The sequence below is a fragment of the Orbicella franksi genome, chromosome 3 (genome assembly GCF_964199315.1).
Source record: "Orbicella franksi chromosome 3, jaOrbFran1.1, whole genome shotgun sequence".
NCBI lineage: Eukaryota > Metazoa > Cnidaria > Anthozoa > Scleractinia > Merulinidae > Orbicella > Orbicella franksi.
Window position 1 is genome coordinate 3,403,891 of NC_138147.1, and position 18,659 is coordinate 3,422,549.

Here is an 18,659-nt window from a genome sequence, read left to right on the forward strand (position 1 = left end):
CCCCGTCACCCCCGGCTCCTTCCCAAAGAAAAAACATCAAACTGAAATCTGAAATACCAAAACGAACCAAACTAAGGCCCCGGTCCTCACTGCGCCGGAGGAATTTGAAAACGAAGGTTTCACTATGAAAACTAATCATGTTTTCCGTCCACACAACGCCGAAGGAATTTAAAAGCGAAACAGTCACCGGTCATTTTGGATTTGTGTTTGAGGAAAACTCGGTCAGGGAAATCACCTGATTACTGGCGTGACAACATCGCTTTCGAAAAGCTCCGTTTTAAAAAATGTTTTCTGTCCACACGAAAACGCAAAGCCGGCGTTTTCAAATTCCTCCGGTTTGATGAGCGTTTTCGAAAAGCTCCACTTTCGTGACGGATTAGCGTGGACGGTAGGCCTAACCGAAGAAAATAAAGCTGCGTTTTCAAATTCCTTCGGCGTGGTGAGGACGGGGGGCACTACCTGCTTGACTGCATTAATTCAGCAGTTAATTGGCAGGTCATCGTTTTTTCACATGAAGTCACGGCAGCCATAGGTCAAAACAATGAAACAGCAGCTATGTTGGTGTAGCAAACCAATTCTGTGTGAATTGAACTCTTTTCTTATGTAAACACGCTCAATAAATTTGCATGGCTGCTGGTCACGTGAGTGAAAACGTTCTATTACCAATATAAATACGCGGGCGAAGAAGCAATCAGGAACCTACATAATAATTATTAGTTTTTGATTTCAGTACGGCCTTAGCTTTTCCTGTTAAATATAATCCCTCGTTGCAGTTTTGTGATAAATTAGCTGCGATCAAATGATTTGTATCTTACGTTTCAAAAATGTGGGGAGAAAAGTAGCTACTTTCTGTCCCAGAAATTTGGGAATGGTATAATAAAACCGATCAAACATGACAATTGTTTAGCACTGCAATTCTAACTGGTTAACAAATTCACAGCAAATACAGCTTCTATCATGTTATAGAACGCTTTGAGATCGGAATAATCAGTGAATTCCAAGTTGTAAACTCGTCGGCCTGTTATGACGGACGCAACTTGTCCCAGGTTCCCACTTTGATGAGCTCCGACTCTTCGCTTGCGCCAAGCATACTTCTGGGCACTGGAGACGAGTCTTCCTGGCTGCACCATACAGAGGTCTGAAAAGAAAGCGCGAGGAAAGATTCTTGTGAGAAAATGCTTTCTGCATTGAGTAACTTATCGATATAAAAATAATTTTAAGGGTGCTCTGATTGAGAAAGTGGGCGAAGAAGACGTTAGCTAGTATATATTTCTTATCACCGATGCCGAAAATAGAATCTCCCAAAAATTCAGATGAACATCCGGTGACCTTCATTCCAAATAGTTAAATTGCTTTTTACCTTTTAGGTCAATTATCTCTTTGGTTTTCTCGCTCTCAGCTGTTTCCACTTCGTCAGTCTTCGACCTCAACTCAAGTTTGTGAGTATCTTCCTCCAAAAGAAGTTTTCCAAAATGAGGCCTTCTGCTCCCTGGAATTGAAATAAGAAATGCGATAATAGTGATAAATGAGTACCAGAAGTTATTAACTCCCTCGAGAGGGAAATTTTTCTTAGAACATTTCGCTGTCAAACGCGAAAAAGCAATGATAGACGTTGAAGTTTCTCATAATTTCGTTTCTCTGTTTCGACCATTCCATTTCATTATTTATGCAACCTTGTACCTTCGTTCGCCTTGACCAGCGTTCGGGAAACATCCGATTTGAAGTTCGAAAATATCGCACTTCTGGTTGAATTGCGCACGCCTAGCTGACAAACGCGTGGCTCAATAAGATGCTGGATTTTAACTTCCACACATTTCCATTGTTTTTCAAACCAATCAAAATCGAGGCTGTAACGGAACTCTCGAGAGTCGCTCGTTTCGCCACGCTTGCGCAGTAAGAAAGGAAAACTCGTGGAACGAGATTGTTATTTATGAACCAATCATATGCGAGTTCATAGCTTGTGCGCATGTTTGGAAGAAATCCTTCGGGCGGAATAATAAATCCGGTCGGACAGTTCGTACCGTCAGTGGAATTCGAGCATCATTGATTCTTCAAAAATTATCGTCGTTGTTTGTTAGACTCTATAGCTAGGTGGCTCAGTGAGAAGCGAAAATGATACTGACATGTAACACTCACGCCACAGCTTGCAAATCTTATCCTTTTCAATCTCATACGGGCAAAATGATAGCCATCATTGTAGCAAAAGTCATTGACGGAGATTTACCTTTCTTTGAATGAAGGAACACGTTCACGCCGCTGCAAAGTTTTTCCACAGCTCGTCTTTGATGGAATGTTCTTGAAGGTCTGGGCAATTCTGGGAACAACATGCGGTAGTTGAATGCGAGAGCTGTTGCTAAGATACTACCAGTCACGTGAGCATGAGGTAGCTCACTCATAGAGTAATGGTCACCAGGACAAACGAGCACCGTTGTACCTCCATCAACCAACTGGCCCCATATCTCGCCAACACTCTCTGACGGGGAAACCCTGGGCGAGAAGCGGTCGTCTTGGCTTCTGATGTATGTGAGAGGGCCTCGATAACGAACCTAATAACGAAAAGAAAGGTGAAGAAACCTGTGCATAATTCACTGAAGGCGAGTAGTCTTACGTAATGTTCTAATACTACCCTTCTAGCAAAAATGCTGGTTAAGACTGGGATAAATTTCGACCCTTAAGCTGATTTGTAATTAAAAGTCACCTAAACAGGTCTCGTACCTGAGGAGGCTGCCATTCTTCGAATGTTCTATTGGCAATACTTAAGTTCTTTAGAAGTGCCTCTCTGAGGGCCCCCAAACTGTAGTCAGGGAGTCCTTTCTCACGGCTCCTTCTCTGTAGTTCATCTATGATCCAGTCTAGATTATGTTCCTTTCTCAAGTGGTTGTATTCGTCTGCTTCCATCTTTAGAGAATCTACTGCCAGTTTTGCCAGAAAATTTTCAAAAAACATCTGAAAAGACAGGAAAGAACCAATTGTGGTTATCCGTTCACAGGCCTGCCTGATAATAAACACTTTTGACAACATCTACCCCTAGGAAATATGGCAATTGAAACTGAACCACTGTGCAGTTGTCCTGCATGTTGGACCGCCTGGTTATAGCCTCGATCGTGGTAATTTCATTTCAATCCGGGACAAACTTGTTCACAGCATTTATTTACAATAGGTCGTCTTGCAACTATACTCATTTAGCTTTGCGTAACGATCTAGAAAAACGCTGCAAATGAGACCAGGAAGACTAGGGACAAGCGAGCATGGCACTCTGCTAATGAAGTGCATTTGAACTCCTTGACAAAACCAATGAAAACAACTAGATGGCCAGCTTCCCGCGGGATGGATTCTTAACATTAAATTTGCTTTTTGACTCGAGTGTTTAGTCTATCGCACTGTGGCAATAATTCTGTAAATTCTGGAAGACCTTAATTAGTCCGGTCATCAGATTACCGTTGCCATGACCACCTTTCTCACGAACCTCGACCTGTCGAGTTGATGAAGTTGCATTGTCCTGCATGGAAGCCAGTCTCATGGTAATGGTCCGTGAATGGGGATACCACGGAAATGTGTCAAGCATAGCCACAAACTCCACCCTCTGGTTCTGCTCTGTCAACAGGGACGCCATTTCGTACGCAACAAGCCCTCCGTAGGAATATCCGCCAAGAAAGTACGGTCCATGGCGCTGCTCCTTGCTTATCAGTTGAACGTAATGTGCAGCAAGTTCACGTACTCCACCCCAGTCTTCACTCACTACCGTTGGGTCAGTAAATCCCAGTGCATAAAAGGATACCAAATCCTAATTACCAAAAAGAAAGATGTCAATCATACATCGATTAACATTCTTGTACAAATAGTGGCTTCAGTCTGCTTAAAACACGAACGAAAATACCACGGAACGTGACTTCTGTCATATCCAATGAAATCACGTTTGGGTACGTTTCTACAAACATGTGGTCTGTGATACTCAGATTGAGTTTTGCTCGTCAATGAGGTGTCAGTGCCGGGTTCTCACGGTTTACGTTTCACTTCAAGGACGCAATCATATGCGCTAACCATTCGGCCAATGCACTATCTAAGTTACCATGCCCTAATTGTAAGAGATTTTTCCAAGTAGATCTGTACGAAATGCTTAGAGCAAGTATGCATGGAGAATGTTTACTTTGAACGCGGATTGGATAGATAAAGACATAATACAACAGCAGGGAATCACCTGGCCTTGAAATCCCGAAGAAATCGGCACTAGATTCAACGCATAGCGGTGCGATGGATGTACACAGAAGAACTTGATAGCCGCGCAAGCAGGAGTGTACAGCGGCACCACTTGTACTTGACTCTCTGACGTGATGGCTGAAGGCGATGTATCCGCCATTGGCTGTGTTTGTGCAGTTTCATTTTCTTGGCCTTCGTTATTCTGAAGCTGTTCACTAGGTGCCTCTCCACTAAGCTTGGCAGTGATGTCTCTTGCAAGTTTAAGTGCGGTCGTATCAGGCTGCATAAAATAGAAAACCTGAAACAAGAACACTCACGATCTAGTAAACATGTAGGTGAAGGAAGACAAATACAAGAGCCGTAGCCCTCCTCAAACATATTTTTAGACGAGCCACAGGAAAAAAAAAAAAACAGCATCTGAAGGAAATGTAGGTGAACTGAAGACCATAATCTGGTACCAGCTCACCGCTTATAAGGAATGACTGTGTGAAACTGAAACCTCCTGTCTAAACTGTGTCTAATATTTGGGATAATAAAACCCCCTGAACTCATACAGTCAAGCTCAATGAACCTGTTTTCCTTAGGGAACGAAAAGGGTGACCATTCAGTACAGATTTTATGAATGCTACTTGGGAGAGTTTAGCGTATCATCAAGACAACATCTCTTTGAGGACGATATTCTTTATTCTTGTCAGCCGTACGACGACATCGAATTGACGCAGTAAGCCAAGGGGACCTGTCGTCGATTATCTGTGATTAAGTGATAATAGACCTTTTTTATCTTGGGTAGTTTGTTGCCCCATTTCAGACCATGTGATGATACTCTTACGAAGTCTAGCTTTGAAATTTTCAAATTATCGCCTCGCGTGTATATGAATGAATATTTTTTAGATGGATGAACAATTCTCTAGAGATGAACAATGAACAATGACGAACAATGAACAATTCTCTAGAGAATATCAAGTGATCTGAAATGGGAAAACAAACCGCCCAAGCCTAAAGGAACCCACCTCAAAAGAAACTTGCAAATTGGATTCAAACTGCATTTTCAAGGTCAGAGCGCCAGCTGAGTCGATGCCGTAGTTGTACAAGCTGTTGTTAAGATCGACCTCAGAACTCGAGGAAATTCCCGTCCATTCTTTTATTACCAAGCCGACGTACTCCCTGACGAGTTCGCCTCTCTTTTCTGCATCCTTCTCCAGCGTTATTTGTTGTGCGAGGGTCTCCGACGAGCTGGTCTGACTAACAGAATCATTGATTTCTGCCCTAATGACAGACATTCGGGACGTCTTCTTCAGCCCGCTAATACTTTTTATGTATCTAGGCCAGTCCACACCGCATAGGGCGATTTGGAAGCGGCTGGGTTCCTCAGTAAGAACTTTGGCCATGTGTTTGGCTCCTGTGAAAATATTAAAGAATCGGAAATGTGCGATTGCTACTGATAAAATATAGTTTTAGCACAGTGCAGTTAGAGGTTCATGTAGTGTGATCGTCCGAGTAAGAACAGTTGACACTATTGAAGGTTGCAGGAGAGCTCCACGACTTAACAGTGTGCATGCGTCCTGTACTACGAAGCCCTAAGACTCAGTTGATCATTTGTTTGAAATGTGAAAAGAGTTCCCTCAAACACAAGTTCCATATCTGAAGGGACCGCATAACATACTTCAACTAGAACTTTGTATAAAGTGACCGTGTGCGCTTAACAGCTGAAGGTAACCAATGAGTAAACGCACTAATCGTATCTATAACAAAATTCTCGATCGTGATTGGTTCTCCGTGCGCCTATCTGGCACGTAATCGGCGTGTGATCACATGGGTGTCCAATTATAGGTATCCAATTACAACTCCAATTTCAACAAGTTGTAATGGATACCCACGTGATTTGCACGTCAATTACATGTGCCCTAATGGCTCTTTTTCTTAATATTTCCTACAGTTATGGAGGGCGCTATTCACTTTTCGCTCAAAAGAAGTTGTGAAAAGACTTTTTAATTTTGAAATTTTGTTTTTGATACGATTAATTAGTAACTGGACCTCGTGTTGTACAATTCAGGGAGTAATCGTGCTCGTAATTTCAAATCGGCCTCGCTCTACGAGCTCGTCCGATTTTGAAATTACTTGCGCGATCACTCCCTGAATTGTACTCCACTCGCTCCAATTACTACTACTAATTCCTACTTAAATCCTGCATTCACGTAGGGGCCAAACCACCCCCCAAATGTTTCGTCAGTTCTTGGGTATTTTACATTATTTCGCATTACTTAAAAAGTATTGACTGTTTCTACACCAAACTTGGCAGATGAGCAGGAGACCTATTGCCAATTATATTTACGTGAAAAATGTCAGTAAATGTCAAAGTTGTGACGTCACAGTGATGACGTCATGTTTTTTGCCACTTTTGAAGTTTTTAATATGCATATATTTTACAATGTGTTTGAAAGAGCACATCAAGGGGAGTTGAAACCTGAAAAAAGTTTGTCCATATCACAAAAATTGAATGAAATATGGCATTTTTAAATATGAAAAATAACTCTGCAAAATATGGCGTCCCCCCCCTTGAGAAAAATCCCCAAATAGGAGCCGTAATTTTGTTCCAGCAAATGCAGCTATGTTGCACATGTGATGTGCCAGATGACTAAAGCAAAAATAAAGAAGAAGATCGAAATAAAAAATTATCCCTCTAGTGTTATTGCGTTAAAATTAGTTTTGTTACGTCATAACCTGTGACGTCACCCGTTTTTTTACTGTTAATACCATCCTAACAAAGCCGAAAATCAAATTTTTAAAACCATGCGATTTTTGACAACATCAAACTTTTTATTTTTCTAGATTATTAGCCTTCCTAGAATAAAACTGAAAAAAAAAAAAACCAGAGAGACTGACTTAAGAAGGACAGTATGGTTAAGCAAATTCCGGGAGGGACAACAAAAAAATATTTAATTTACCATATCTCAAAATATAATCATCATAGCAAAAAACGGTTTCCGGCATTTTGCCTCTCAAGTCAAGGCCTTTCCAATAACATAATCTTTACATCAGATTTTACAAATAATTATAGCACGTTTTGGTGACGTCATCAATTATGACGTCATGATCTGACATTTTGTCACAACTTCCAAATTGAAATAAACTGGAGAACAAAGAAAGCTCATCTGCCAAACTTGGTTCAGAAATATATAAACCAAGCAAATATAGCCTTCATGAAACATTAGGAGCGTGGTTTGGCCCCTACGTGATTTTCTGCGACCTTGCTGTGGCACGAATTTTGTCGATTTGTGTTCATCAGAGTTCTCACACCGTTAGAGTTCTGGATCTAACAACTAATATTCACAAAACGAAAACAACAGGGTCCGTATTATAAGAGCAGGACTATTCACCACAACCTCGACGACAACTGAATCTTGTACACTTACGGGATATTTTTGCTGCAACTTATTTCAATGCCCCCCACTTTTCAGTTATTGTGAATCAGTTTTGATATCTTCATGATAGACTTTTTAACCATCAATTTCAACAGTGTGTGTGAGAGTATTCTGACATCGCCTACCGTTTGTTAAATATTGTATGCCGTGTCTTAGTAAAGAAATAGCGTACCATCTTTGGCATGTATAAAACCAAGTCCTGCTATAGTCATCAATTTAGCGACACTGGAATCTCGTTCCATCACGCCCGCTCCACTAATTGGTCCCCAGTTTATCGCCAATCCGGGTAGACCGAGCACCTGTCTTCGGTATTGGGCAAGAGAATCTTGAAAAGCATTGCAAGCTGAGTAGGAGCATTGTCCCACGTTGCCGATGATCGAAGCCATGGATGAAAACATGACGAAGAAATCCAAGTTCATTTCCAAGCTCATTTGGTGAAGTAAGAAGGAACCTTGCAACAAATTGAAAACTGTTATCATAATGATTCTAATACTCTAATATTATGTTTAGGCATCTAGCATCTATCCTTCTCGTGCCTCGTGGTAGATAGGGCCTTTACAGAGGTCCTGCACTTTTCTCGATCCCCTGCGATCGTTGTCGTTTCCTCCCATGAGCTCCACCCTGCCTCTTTCCGTTCCTTTTCTACTGTTCGTCTCCACGTTGTCTTCGTTGTCTTTGGAGCTCAAGACAAGGCGCTCATGAAAGATTGGGAGCTCTTTATATTTGACAACATGTGCTGAATCTTAAAAAGATTGTCGGGTAAACATTACAATGGTAGGAAGTTTCCTTCCATTTATTACGTGGCAATCAAAATAAGTTGTGAACGGTCTTCTTGTGCCACGAAGCTAGCTTAAATTTGAAGTAGGAACGGTGGAAGGACTACTAATTTGGTTCTAACCCAAATCATTGCAATTTTGACGATAAGGTAGATACAATAAAGTATATTACTGTATTACCTTTTATTTTAGGGGCCATGGCATCAGTAAAGCTCTCAAATGTCAAATCGTTGAGAAATTCATCTTTCAGAACCATGGCAGTGACAACGATGCCAGCTACACTTGGAAGAGTCTTAAGCTCTTCTCGAAAGGTTTTCATTTGTTCTTGGTTGGATATATCAATCTAAAAAAACAAAATATGAACTATTGTTTTAAATTTTATCACTTTGCTTGTGATTGTACAGAGCAGCTGATACTAACGTTGTTACTCTGGTCACTCGCATGGAAAACGCATTGTTATAAAACTTTTTATGTTACTGATAAAGCTTTTTAGAAGAGATAATGGAAGGTTAATTACCTGGACCATGTGAATCTTTGCACCAGTCCTCCTTTCTATCTCTCGCACTTCTTGACATTTGGCGTCTGAGGGTTTTGAACGGCCAATAAGCCCCACGCACTTGGCACCATTCTCAACCATCCAGCGAGCCACTTCAAATCCATATCCTCGAATCCCCCCAGCAACCAAGTATGTTCTGTTTTCTTTCAAGCCACATTCATCTAATCCACATGGAAGGACAGGAATCTTGATACGCTCGGCCTCCTCCCCACATAGCTGAAACGAGTGAATTAGAAAAGAAAGGCTTGAGGGTGCTTTCATTTGATCTTTTGGAGATGGCTGTTTCTCAAGGGATGCGTTTGCAGCTTCAATGGCTGTTGCCACGTCCACAGAGACCAGCTGCATTCCTAGAAGCTTCTGGAGGACTCCTTTGCTTTGCAAAAATTCCAGACTTGTTAAACTGAGGTTCTCGTAAACCTGGGGGGACCTGAGAATGCCTGCTATGTCCTCTCTCTCATATCTGACATTTGTAGCTGCGGTAAATACGACGTCGCCAGCAAACTCGGAGCTCAAGATTATAACTCTTCCTCCTCCTTTGAGAACCCGACTACTTTTTCGAAGAGCATTTGGAGCAGGTGGGTAGAAAAATAGGACGGCGTCAAAAAGCCAACTAGAATCACCATCGAGATAAGAGGAACTCTGGCGCATAACACTTTCTGCACCCAATTCAAGAAGACGAACGTTTTCAGATGCTTGGCAAGTGTCGGGAATGGTGCAAAATGCTCTGTGACCCAATGCTTTTGCAAGGACAACTGCAGCTGGACCGGGACCACGATTCGCTTCATGTATCAGCAATTTCTGAGTTTCTTCTCCTGATACCACTCTTTGAAGGGCATGAGAAGCTATGGAGAGGCACGCTGGGATGTATGCCGCTTGCTCTTCTGTTAAGCTGGTTGGTTTTACAAACACGTTATTGACGCTGATGGCAAGGGAGGAGGAAACCCGTCCAGAGGCGATAACACCACACACCTCATCTCCAATCTGTAACTTGGTATTTTCGCTCCCTCTAGGTAGATCAGTTACCTTTCCAACGACGAAAACGCACCCATTTGGTTTGACTACATCAATCAGGGATTCAGAGGGTGTCCAACAATATAGCAGATCGAGTGTGAGCTCAGACGAGGACAGCTTCGAAAGACTCTTTTCACGCAGGCAGAGCGTTGTTGACGAAGGGATACTTGACAAGTACAACGAGCCCTTCTTCTTGCTTTCAATTCGCTTGGTTGTTGGCTGTTCTGGGGAAAGTTTCGTCCTCACAACGCGATTTATGAAGCGTTTGCCATCTCGAAAGGCCACCTCTTCTTCCATGCTGTCACCCAGAATCTCCTGGACCAAAGAATCTATTTCGAGCAAATCCGTTTTGTTGTTTAGGTCAATAGCGTTAATCCTGACATTAAATTCTTCTAGGCGTGCTGTTCGCCGCAGACCCCAGACTGTAGAACTCCACGGGATGGTGTTAGTGTCACAAGCATTCAACAGCTGTGTACATTCAGTGATCAGGAAAAGTTGAGAATTGAAACACTCCCTCTCTATCAGCAGCTGAAGTAAGAATACAGAACTGGCGAAGGCGAGGCGTTGAGCTTGGTCTATCACATCGAAGCTGTTTGGTAGAAGATTGCTTTCCACAGGCCACGTGTTGATAACCCTGAGGTTGGAAGAGTGACTTGTTGGTATGTCCGAAAGGGCTGCTTTAATTTCTTCCTCTGCTTCTGTGTTGAAACATCTAGCATTTGGCAGGTCAACTGTGATGACATTGAACTTAGCGGCCTGAAGTCTTGTGATAAGTGCGTCTGAAAAGATGGAGGAATCTTTCAGGACAATGCAAGTCGAATTTCGCGCAGTTTCCTTCTGCCTTTGCAAAACTTCCTCGGTCCACTGGACTTCGTAGCCAAGGTCATCAAAGGTAAATCGACGTTCTGTGCTGGTCAACTCTGTAGCAAGAAAGTCATTTATTGTTAGAAAAACTTTTCCTGACGGACTCATGAGGGTAACATCGAATCTTCGAAACGTAGTCACATCTGCAATGACGTGGCAGTACAGCTGGTTGGTAGATGGCACGTCGTTCAGAGTAATGCTCTTGAAACACACCGGCACAAAGGAGGTGTCTTCAAACACAGTGTTTCCAACGGGAATAAAACAGGATTGAAGGCAGGCGTCTAAAATGCAGGGATGGACAACATAACTTTCTGCTTCTGCTTGAACAGCCGGTAGTCCACTGATGTCAACCAAGCAAAGTCCTTCGTTGCCGCGCTGCCATATTTTTTTGATGATGGAGAAAGTGGGCCCATAGTTAAACCCCAACTGTTCTGATATTTCTCTGAACCGCTCCAGTGTCATGGTCATCATCTTTGTCGTTAGCTCCTTTATAGTTGGGCTAACTTTGTGGACATCTGCGTATATTGACAAAGAAAATTTGATATCCTAAATGACTGGGCAAAGATATCTTGAATGATTTGGACGGATTTTTACATAAATGGATGTATGTTTTCTCATAAATTTTATTCAAAGCATATCATCAACCACAAATTTAAACTTTGAAGTTGTTTGGTTCTAGTCTGTATGCAATGATAATGACACGATTATTGAAACAAATAAAATATAAGCACGAGACCAAAACAATGGAAGCAATACCGACAAGTAGAATATAAAGAGAATTCTGTTTGTTAACATAATTGGAGAAAACTTCATTGTTACCTTTTTCCTCGAGATTCTTGTGCTTGTGGAAAAGATCTACAGAAATGTTCCCACTGCTCAGAATAATTTCAGACTGTTCATCCTGTAAGCTTGTAATGTGGAACTGGGCCTCATCAATTTTGTCGGTCTTCAAAAGGCGTAGTCGCAAGTATCGAACCTAAAAGTACACCGTAGTGAATGCAATCAATTTTGGTACCTCGCCTTGGGAACCTGGGGTATTTTTATCTTACGAGAATAAGATTTCAATAAGCCATTTCCGAGTTGCTCTTACCTCTGTTTCAAAACGAGTCTTGGTGCACAACCTTTCATATTGAAATGAGTTTTTCTTGGACGTTCATTGTCTTACAAATCAAACTCATATCCATACGAAAGGTTGTGCACTAGGAGTCGTTTTGAAAAAGAGGTAAAAAGCCGCTCGAAAATGGCTTATTCCGTTCACCGTTTCCTCTTGGGTCATATTATTTTAATTACCTGTGTTTCTGGCAGGGTAAGAAGATTCAAGAGCTTCACATCAGTAAGTTCCACACAAGCAACATCTAAAAATTTGTCCTTCACCATAGCGAAAGCCATTTCCAGGTAGGCAGCTCCAGGCATCACAGCACCTCCCTGAATGAAAGCATGATCCTTTAGAGTTGGGAAACGATGGAGGTCAATCTCAGTCTCCCAGCAATGCAGGCCTGAATACGGCTCGGTCATTTTCACCTGTCCTAGAAATGGATGACCTTGCTTCTTTGTAGTTCTGTCAGCACCAAATGGAGGTACTATGGGTTCAGAGGAATTTTCTCTGTACCAAAAGCTCTTTTCCAGCCATGGAGAGTTCACTGAACGGACAAACCTGGCTGATGGATCCTTCTGTACACAAGACCATTCTATGGGAAATCCCATTGTATACAGTTTACAAACTGTGTTTTGAAGAAAGCACCAGTGTTGGTCTTTGACAGATACTCTCTTTCGGGGAAGAGTTGCCACGATAACTGGAATTTCCTGGTTATCCAGGTGTTCTTGAAGAGCAATTTGTTTGACATAGTGGGCCAAAATTGGCTGCGTACTAATCTCAATAATCTGCTTGTAACCATCCTTTAGAACATGCTTTATGGCTTGGCAGAACTGGACCGGACAGCGAAGATTTCGCCACCAATAATCGCCGTTAAACTTCTGACCCGAGAGAACGTCGCCCTCAACGGTAGAGTACACAGGAATTTTGGAAAGTTGAGGTTTAAGCTTGATGTGTTTCATAGCCGCTTGAAAAGGCGTCTTAATGGGCTCCATGTGTGCGCTATGAAATGCACGTCTTGTTCCAAGAACACGCCAGAAAGTATCTTTTCCGTGCGCTGTTAAATATTGGCCCAGGGTCTCGATCGATTGGGATTCGCCAGACACAGTCACACTTCTCGCATCATTGACTGCGGCTATCTCAAGTGTTTCAGTTAACTCCAGGTTGACCAATAATGTCCTGGCCTCCTCTTCGGACATGCCAAGAGCCGCCATACCACCATTGTCGGGACATCCAGTTTGCAAAGTGGAGCGAGTCAGCACCAGTGTAACAGCTTCCTCGACGGTTATGACCCCAGCAACACAGGCAGCTGCAAACTCTCCGAGACTGTGTCCGATGACAGCGGAAGGATGAATTTTCCACGACTTCAACAGCTGCGCCGTCGCGTACTGGACAGCAAAAGTGGCCGGTTGAGCAATGCAATTCTCTGCAATTCGTGAAATGTCTTCTGGTGCCATAAGCTCCTCTATGAGAGACCATTTCACACCCAAATATTTTAGTATGTTGCTCACCGTCAGGACAGCTTCCCTGAAAACAGCTTCACATTCAATTAACTGCCTTCCCATAGCATACCACTGAGACCCCTGACCACCAAACATGAAAACGAGTTTGCCGTCATTGGAGTTCACCTCTGCGTAGGAAAGCAATTTATCCCAACCCATGGAGTCGTCAGCGAAGTATGCCAGAGACTTGGATGCTTCACAAGGGGAACCAAAGGCAAGAGCCAAACGGTGTGGGAATTGGCTGCGGCGTTCGTTCAAAGAATAGCACAAGTTTACCACGAAAGACTCATCCATATCTTCTTTATTATCACTAATCCAATTTGAATAAAGTCTTGCCAACTTCTGTAGAGCTTCTTTTGAACGTGCTGACAAGGTGAAGACACTATTTAGACGATAAACGCTCTCTTCATGTGAGCATTGCTCTGAAGGAACTTCGCGAAGGATGAGATGCACATTTGAACCACCAAAACCAAACGAGTTCAAGGCTGCTATTCGGGGTTTTCCTTTTTCTGTTATCCATGGTTCAGTGGTCTGTTGAACAACAAACCCGTTTTCCTCCAGCTTAAGTTTGGGATTGAGCACATTTATGTTAACAGTTGGCACATATTTCTTCTCTTTGATCATTAGAGCGACCTTGATTAGTCCAGCAAGACCAGAAGTAGATTCTGTATGATTGAGGTTTGACTTCACAGAACCAATCCTTAACTTCTGTGTGGACTTTGTTGTTAGCCTGGTGTAGGTTTCAGCTATCGAATTAACTTCTACCACGTCACCGATTGCGGTACCAGTGCCGTGTGCCTCGAAGAAATCCACATCTTCAGGACTCACTCCTGACTGTTCTAGAACTCTTCTGGATAGTTCAGCTTGCATCTTTGCACTTGGCGCTGTCATCGGTACGGCGTTTTGTCCATCGCTGTTCATTCCACAGGCGAGGATCTCGCAATATTCATCATCTTTGTCATTCACAGCTGCATGTGACAGCTTCAAAATGACTGCTGCGAAACCTTCTCCACGTCCATAGCCATCTCCAGAGACGTCAAAACTTTTACTACGTCCATCCGGAGCAAGAAAACCACCCAAGCCGGATGCCATCTGCATAGCATGACTGAGGATAACGTTAGGTGCACAAACGATGGCTATCTCGCACTCTCCATTGTGCAGGTTGTCACAGGCTATTTTGAGGGCGGTTAACGATGAAGAACATGCCGTATCAACGACCAAGCTTGGGCCGGTTAGATTTAAGCAGAATGACACCCTGTTGGCGATAATAGATAATGTGCATCCTGTCGCGGAAAACTGGTCCATACCTTTGTAATTGGATGGATCTGACATCACCGCTGCTGCGTAATCCAGATTCATCACGCCGACAAAGACCCCCGTTCGACACCTTTGCAGATCGTAAAGCCGTAGTCCAGCATCTTCAATGGCTTCATGCACCACTTGTAATAGAATTCGTTGCTGAGGATCCATGCCGCGGGCTTCTTGACTGGAAATGCCAAAGAACTTGTTGTCAAAGCCTTTTATTTCTTCTAAATAGGACCCGTTTACAACACAGTGGCGTCCGACAACATACCGCTTAGGATTATAAAGCTCAGAGAATGTTTTATGTTGTTCAGGTCTGTTCTTGGGGTATGGACTATTTGAACTTTTTCCTTGTTCGAGTAAATGCCAAAATTGATCCTTACTACTGGCTCCAGGAAACCTGCAGCTGATACCAACGATGGAAATGCCAGGGCGTTTAGAGGTTAGTTGCCGTGTGTCGCTTTCTCGTACTTGCAAAGATATTCCGTCGTTTTGTTTCTTCTGGGTAGATACTACATTCAAGTCATTCTGGGAGTCAAAACTATGTACAAACTCGGAGAATAACACGATGATCGTCGGCAAAATAAATAGAGCGTGGATCAGTCCTAGACCAAGCAGCAAAGGGACAAGTCGATGGAAAACTTCTACTAGACTTGGATAAATAAACCCTAGTGAAACTGACCCAGATACAGTCATTGACGCTGCAGTTACCGCAGACCACCCAACGGAACATAGGGCCTCAGCCATGCGCACTCTTACTTTTTGCTTTGCTGAGAAAACGAATGAATGGGCAACCTGAATGCTGAAATTCAGGGACACGATAATCGTCATAACCAGGGAGATAAAGGATATGTGGTTGAGATGAATTTCACTCGCTTCCATAATAGCTGATGCCTCCAATACGAGGAAATCAAATGTTACAGCCAGGAAGATGCTAATCCCGAGATTTGCGTTTGAAAACAGGGAGATAACAAACACTACACAAGTGGCAGTTATGAAAACTGTGAAGATTGCTTCTCTCTCCAACAAAAACACGTCATCGATATCAACAAATTCTTCACATACTGGTACAGTTTTCAGGGGTGATTGTTTGAGTAAGTCTTTCCTCAATTTCTGTAGTGATCCTCTGTCCTCTCGCAATTGATTTTGTACTTTCATCTTCAGCTGAATTCGAGACGCCAGAATTTTAACTCGGTGATTTTCACCTCCAAAACGTAAATCGTGTCGAAATGGAAAGTTTTGGGAATCACGAAGAAAACGTTCTAAACACCGGTAGAATTCAGAGTCCGAGCACGTCATGTTCCTATCCAGTGCCCACTGTCGCAACGCTGCCGTCCAACACAACAACTTCCCCCCTCTGTAAGAAGCCTTTTGCAGTTTTGTGCAAATGTTTGTTATTTGATTTTGTACTATTTGCTTTGAATAATCAATTTTCTCTAAGAAAACGACACTCGAATCAGCCTCGTTGCCAAAGTACGTCTGCTGTGCTTCTCTGAATTGCTGGAAATTGTCATTTTGAAAAAGTGACTCGATTTTGCTCGTTCGGTCACTGGGTTGTAAAGCAGACAACACACACAAACTTATGATGCACACAAGTATAAAAAGTGAGAGAACTTTTCCACCAAGTGACGTTATCATCCATGTAAGTCTCCTTAATATTTGTTGCAGTCTATCGTTTAGGCGTTGCATGAGTCCTTGGTCGAAGCTACCAGCACTAGCAATCGGCGATCTTCTTTTACAGGATCCTGCACTACACGTGTTACGTTCCTTTGCCTTCTTCTCGAAATGCATCAACAAAATTACTGTTATTGTAAACGATGCGGCCGAGACTAGCACAATGGTGACCAGAACCGCCTTGAAGAAATCCGAAATAACATCAAAGGACGAATAAATTGCAATTCCAGAGAGAATTGTCCCACATAACGCCGACAAGACAACGGGGAATCCCGCTCTGTTAACACAGCAACTAACTCGATGTTCAAGTGATGTCGTCGCCTTTTGCCGTTCCCATTCTACCAGGAAAAGGATTACGTCAGAGGTTGCTTTTCCCAAAAGCAAAAAGGGAATAAACAAGATAGTCGGGAAAAGGGATGTGTTGATCACTGAGATAATACCTGCAGAACAGGTCATTGGAAACAGAATAGATAAAATCAGCAGTAGAACTGTTGTTAGGCAACTGGGATTATCAGAGGAAAAGTACAAGACAATGAAAACAAGAATAGCCATTGCCAAAGCCGACAGACAAAGTGATTTCACTTCAGGTTTCAGGATGCTTTGCAAAGCATCAGTTGTAGATTTCTGAGTCTTATAGAAGAGTGACGAGCATCTCAGGCGACGACCAATCGATGACAGGAGACTCTCAAATGACGCTTCAAAGTGAATAATATTTGGTTTATGTTCACTGGTTGTTTCTCTGATAAAGTAAATGACTCGAAGAGCGTCCGCCCGAGCAGTTGGTGGATCTGTCTTGTGATGAACACGAAAATTACTCAACATACGCTTGTGGGAAGAACTGAATGTTTGTCCAGAAGAGAGAGCAACTGTTGGATGGAGAAACTCACGAGCCAGAATGGTGGAAAGGTTCTTCAAGTCTTCAAATTGAGTACCAGCTAATTCAAGAGGACTGCTGATGATACAGCCATGATTGGATGGTTTTTGCTGGGCGTTTGAAAGCAATTGGCGAGAGCATATTTCACTGTAGCCACTGATGTTTACTATGGTCTGGTGGACAAGAATGGCGTCATTCAAGCAATCTTCACTGAGGATATTGTGACCATGTTTAGGGACCATGATGATCTGTTCTAGGCGCGCTTGAAGAAGAGGAAAGAACTGTGCTGCATGATGCAAGTCTTCCCTGGATTGGCTATCGGTGGCGGTGAAACGTTCAACGGAGGGCTGATCAAAACGGAGACGGATGAATCCCAGACAGCTCGCGAAAACAACTATGAGCGACACCAAAAGAACAATCCATGGTCTGCGAGCAAGAAAGAACCCCAGTCTCTCGAAAGCTTTTTCGTAGGCTGTAAGGATGCGAAAAGATAAAGCTGTCCATCTTCTATTAAGGGACCCACATCTAAGGCGATGCTTTTTACGAGGTCCGTGACTCTTAGAAGACCTAGACGTAAGGAAGCGATTTGGTCAATCGATTGGGATATTCTATCGAAAAACCGTGGTTTAACCTGCATGTTCATGAAATGAATTGTTTCTCCGAATATTTACTTTCTCAATTGTCTAAATTATCCTTTAGGATGTATTATTTAGGCCATGACCATGATCTCTTGGCAATGAAAGATGCCGGCTTGGCCGTTGGATAATGCAAGACCACACGACTGAATGACTGCATTGCGTGACGAACAAACAAGGAACCGCTGCAAGCAAGGATTCAAGTAGCAATAGATCAAACGATGATCAAACGTAATATTTTGGTGTAGTGCAAAGCAAGCAACTATTTACAAATCACTTGGCCGTTTTTGACTTAGATGCAGTGGTGATCATATGTGTCGAAAGAGGGTCATAGATTCATGGTATTCGACCATTAAATAAGTTGACAGTCGGCGATGTACAGCGGACGTCGTGTAAACAGAAGCAAACTTCTGCTTTATGTGCGACGAATGGTGACAGAAACACGTCAAATCGGCTTTTGGACCTGCCTTTTACAGCAAATAAGGTTAGATCATTTCGAAATTATCAGCTCTGTGTCTATTTCAACTTAATATAGCTCAAGACATGTGGCGCGTGCTAAAATATATGTCTAACCCGTAAAACTGAAATTTGACGACGGATGGTCAAATATCTGCATTTTTAACGTACTTTGAAAGCTCTCGCGTCGCTCACAATCATTTGCCCAAACAAATGTTTGCAGGAATCTGTAGACCATCCTTCTGCGACTCAACCACCAGAAGCTTAATCCATTTGAAGGTTTCGTACATGGTGAAA

The 18,659-nt window shown here is 42.7% G+C and overlaps 2 protein-coding genes across 2 annotated transcripts in view; both read right to left on the minus strand.

Annotated features, from left to right (window-relative positions):
* The window catches only part of LOC145480727 (uncharacterized), a 317,856-nt gene that overhangs the window by 35,983 nt on the left and 263,214 nt on the right, over nt 1-18,659 (minus strand). The window lies entirely within an intron of this gene.
* LOC145480706 (mycolipanoate synthase-like) lies at nt 2-17,838 on the minus strand. The gene is made up of 12 exons (XM_081459014.1): nt 12,117-17,838; nt 11,646-11,802; nt 8,913-11,341; nt 8,576-8,738; nt 7,792-8,070; nt 5,208-5,596; nt 4,199-4,495; nt 3,467-3,784; nt 2,716-2,946; nt 2,225-2,546; nt 1,361-1,489; nt 2-1,138 (listed from the first exon to the last, which is right to left on the minus strand). Exons 1-12 carry the CDS (start codon nt 17,511-17,513, stop codon nt 918-920), a joined length of 10,332 nt encoding a protein of 3,443 aa, XP_081315140.1. The 5' UTR covers nt 17,514-17,838; the 3' UTR covers nt 2-917.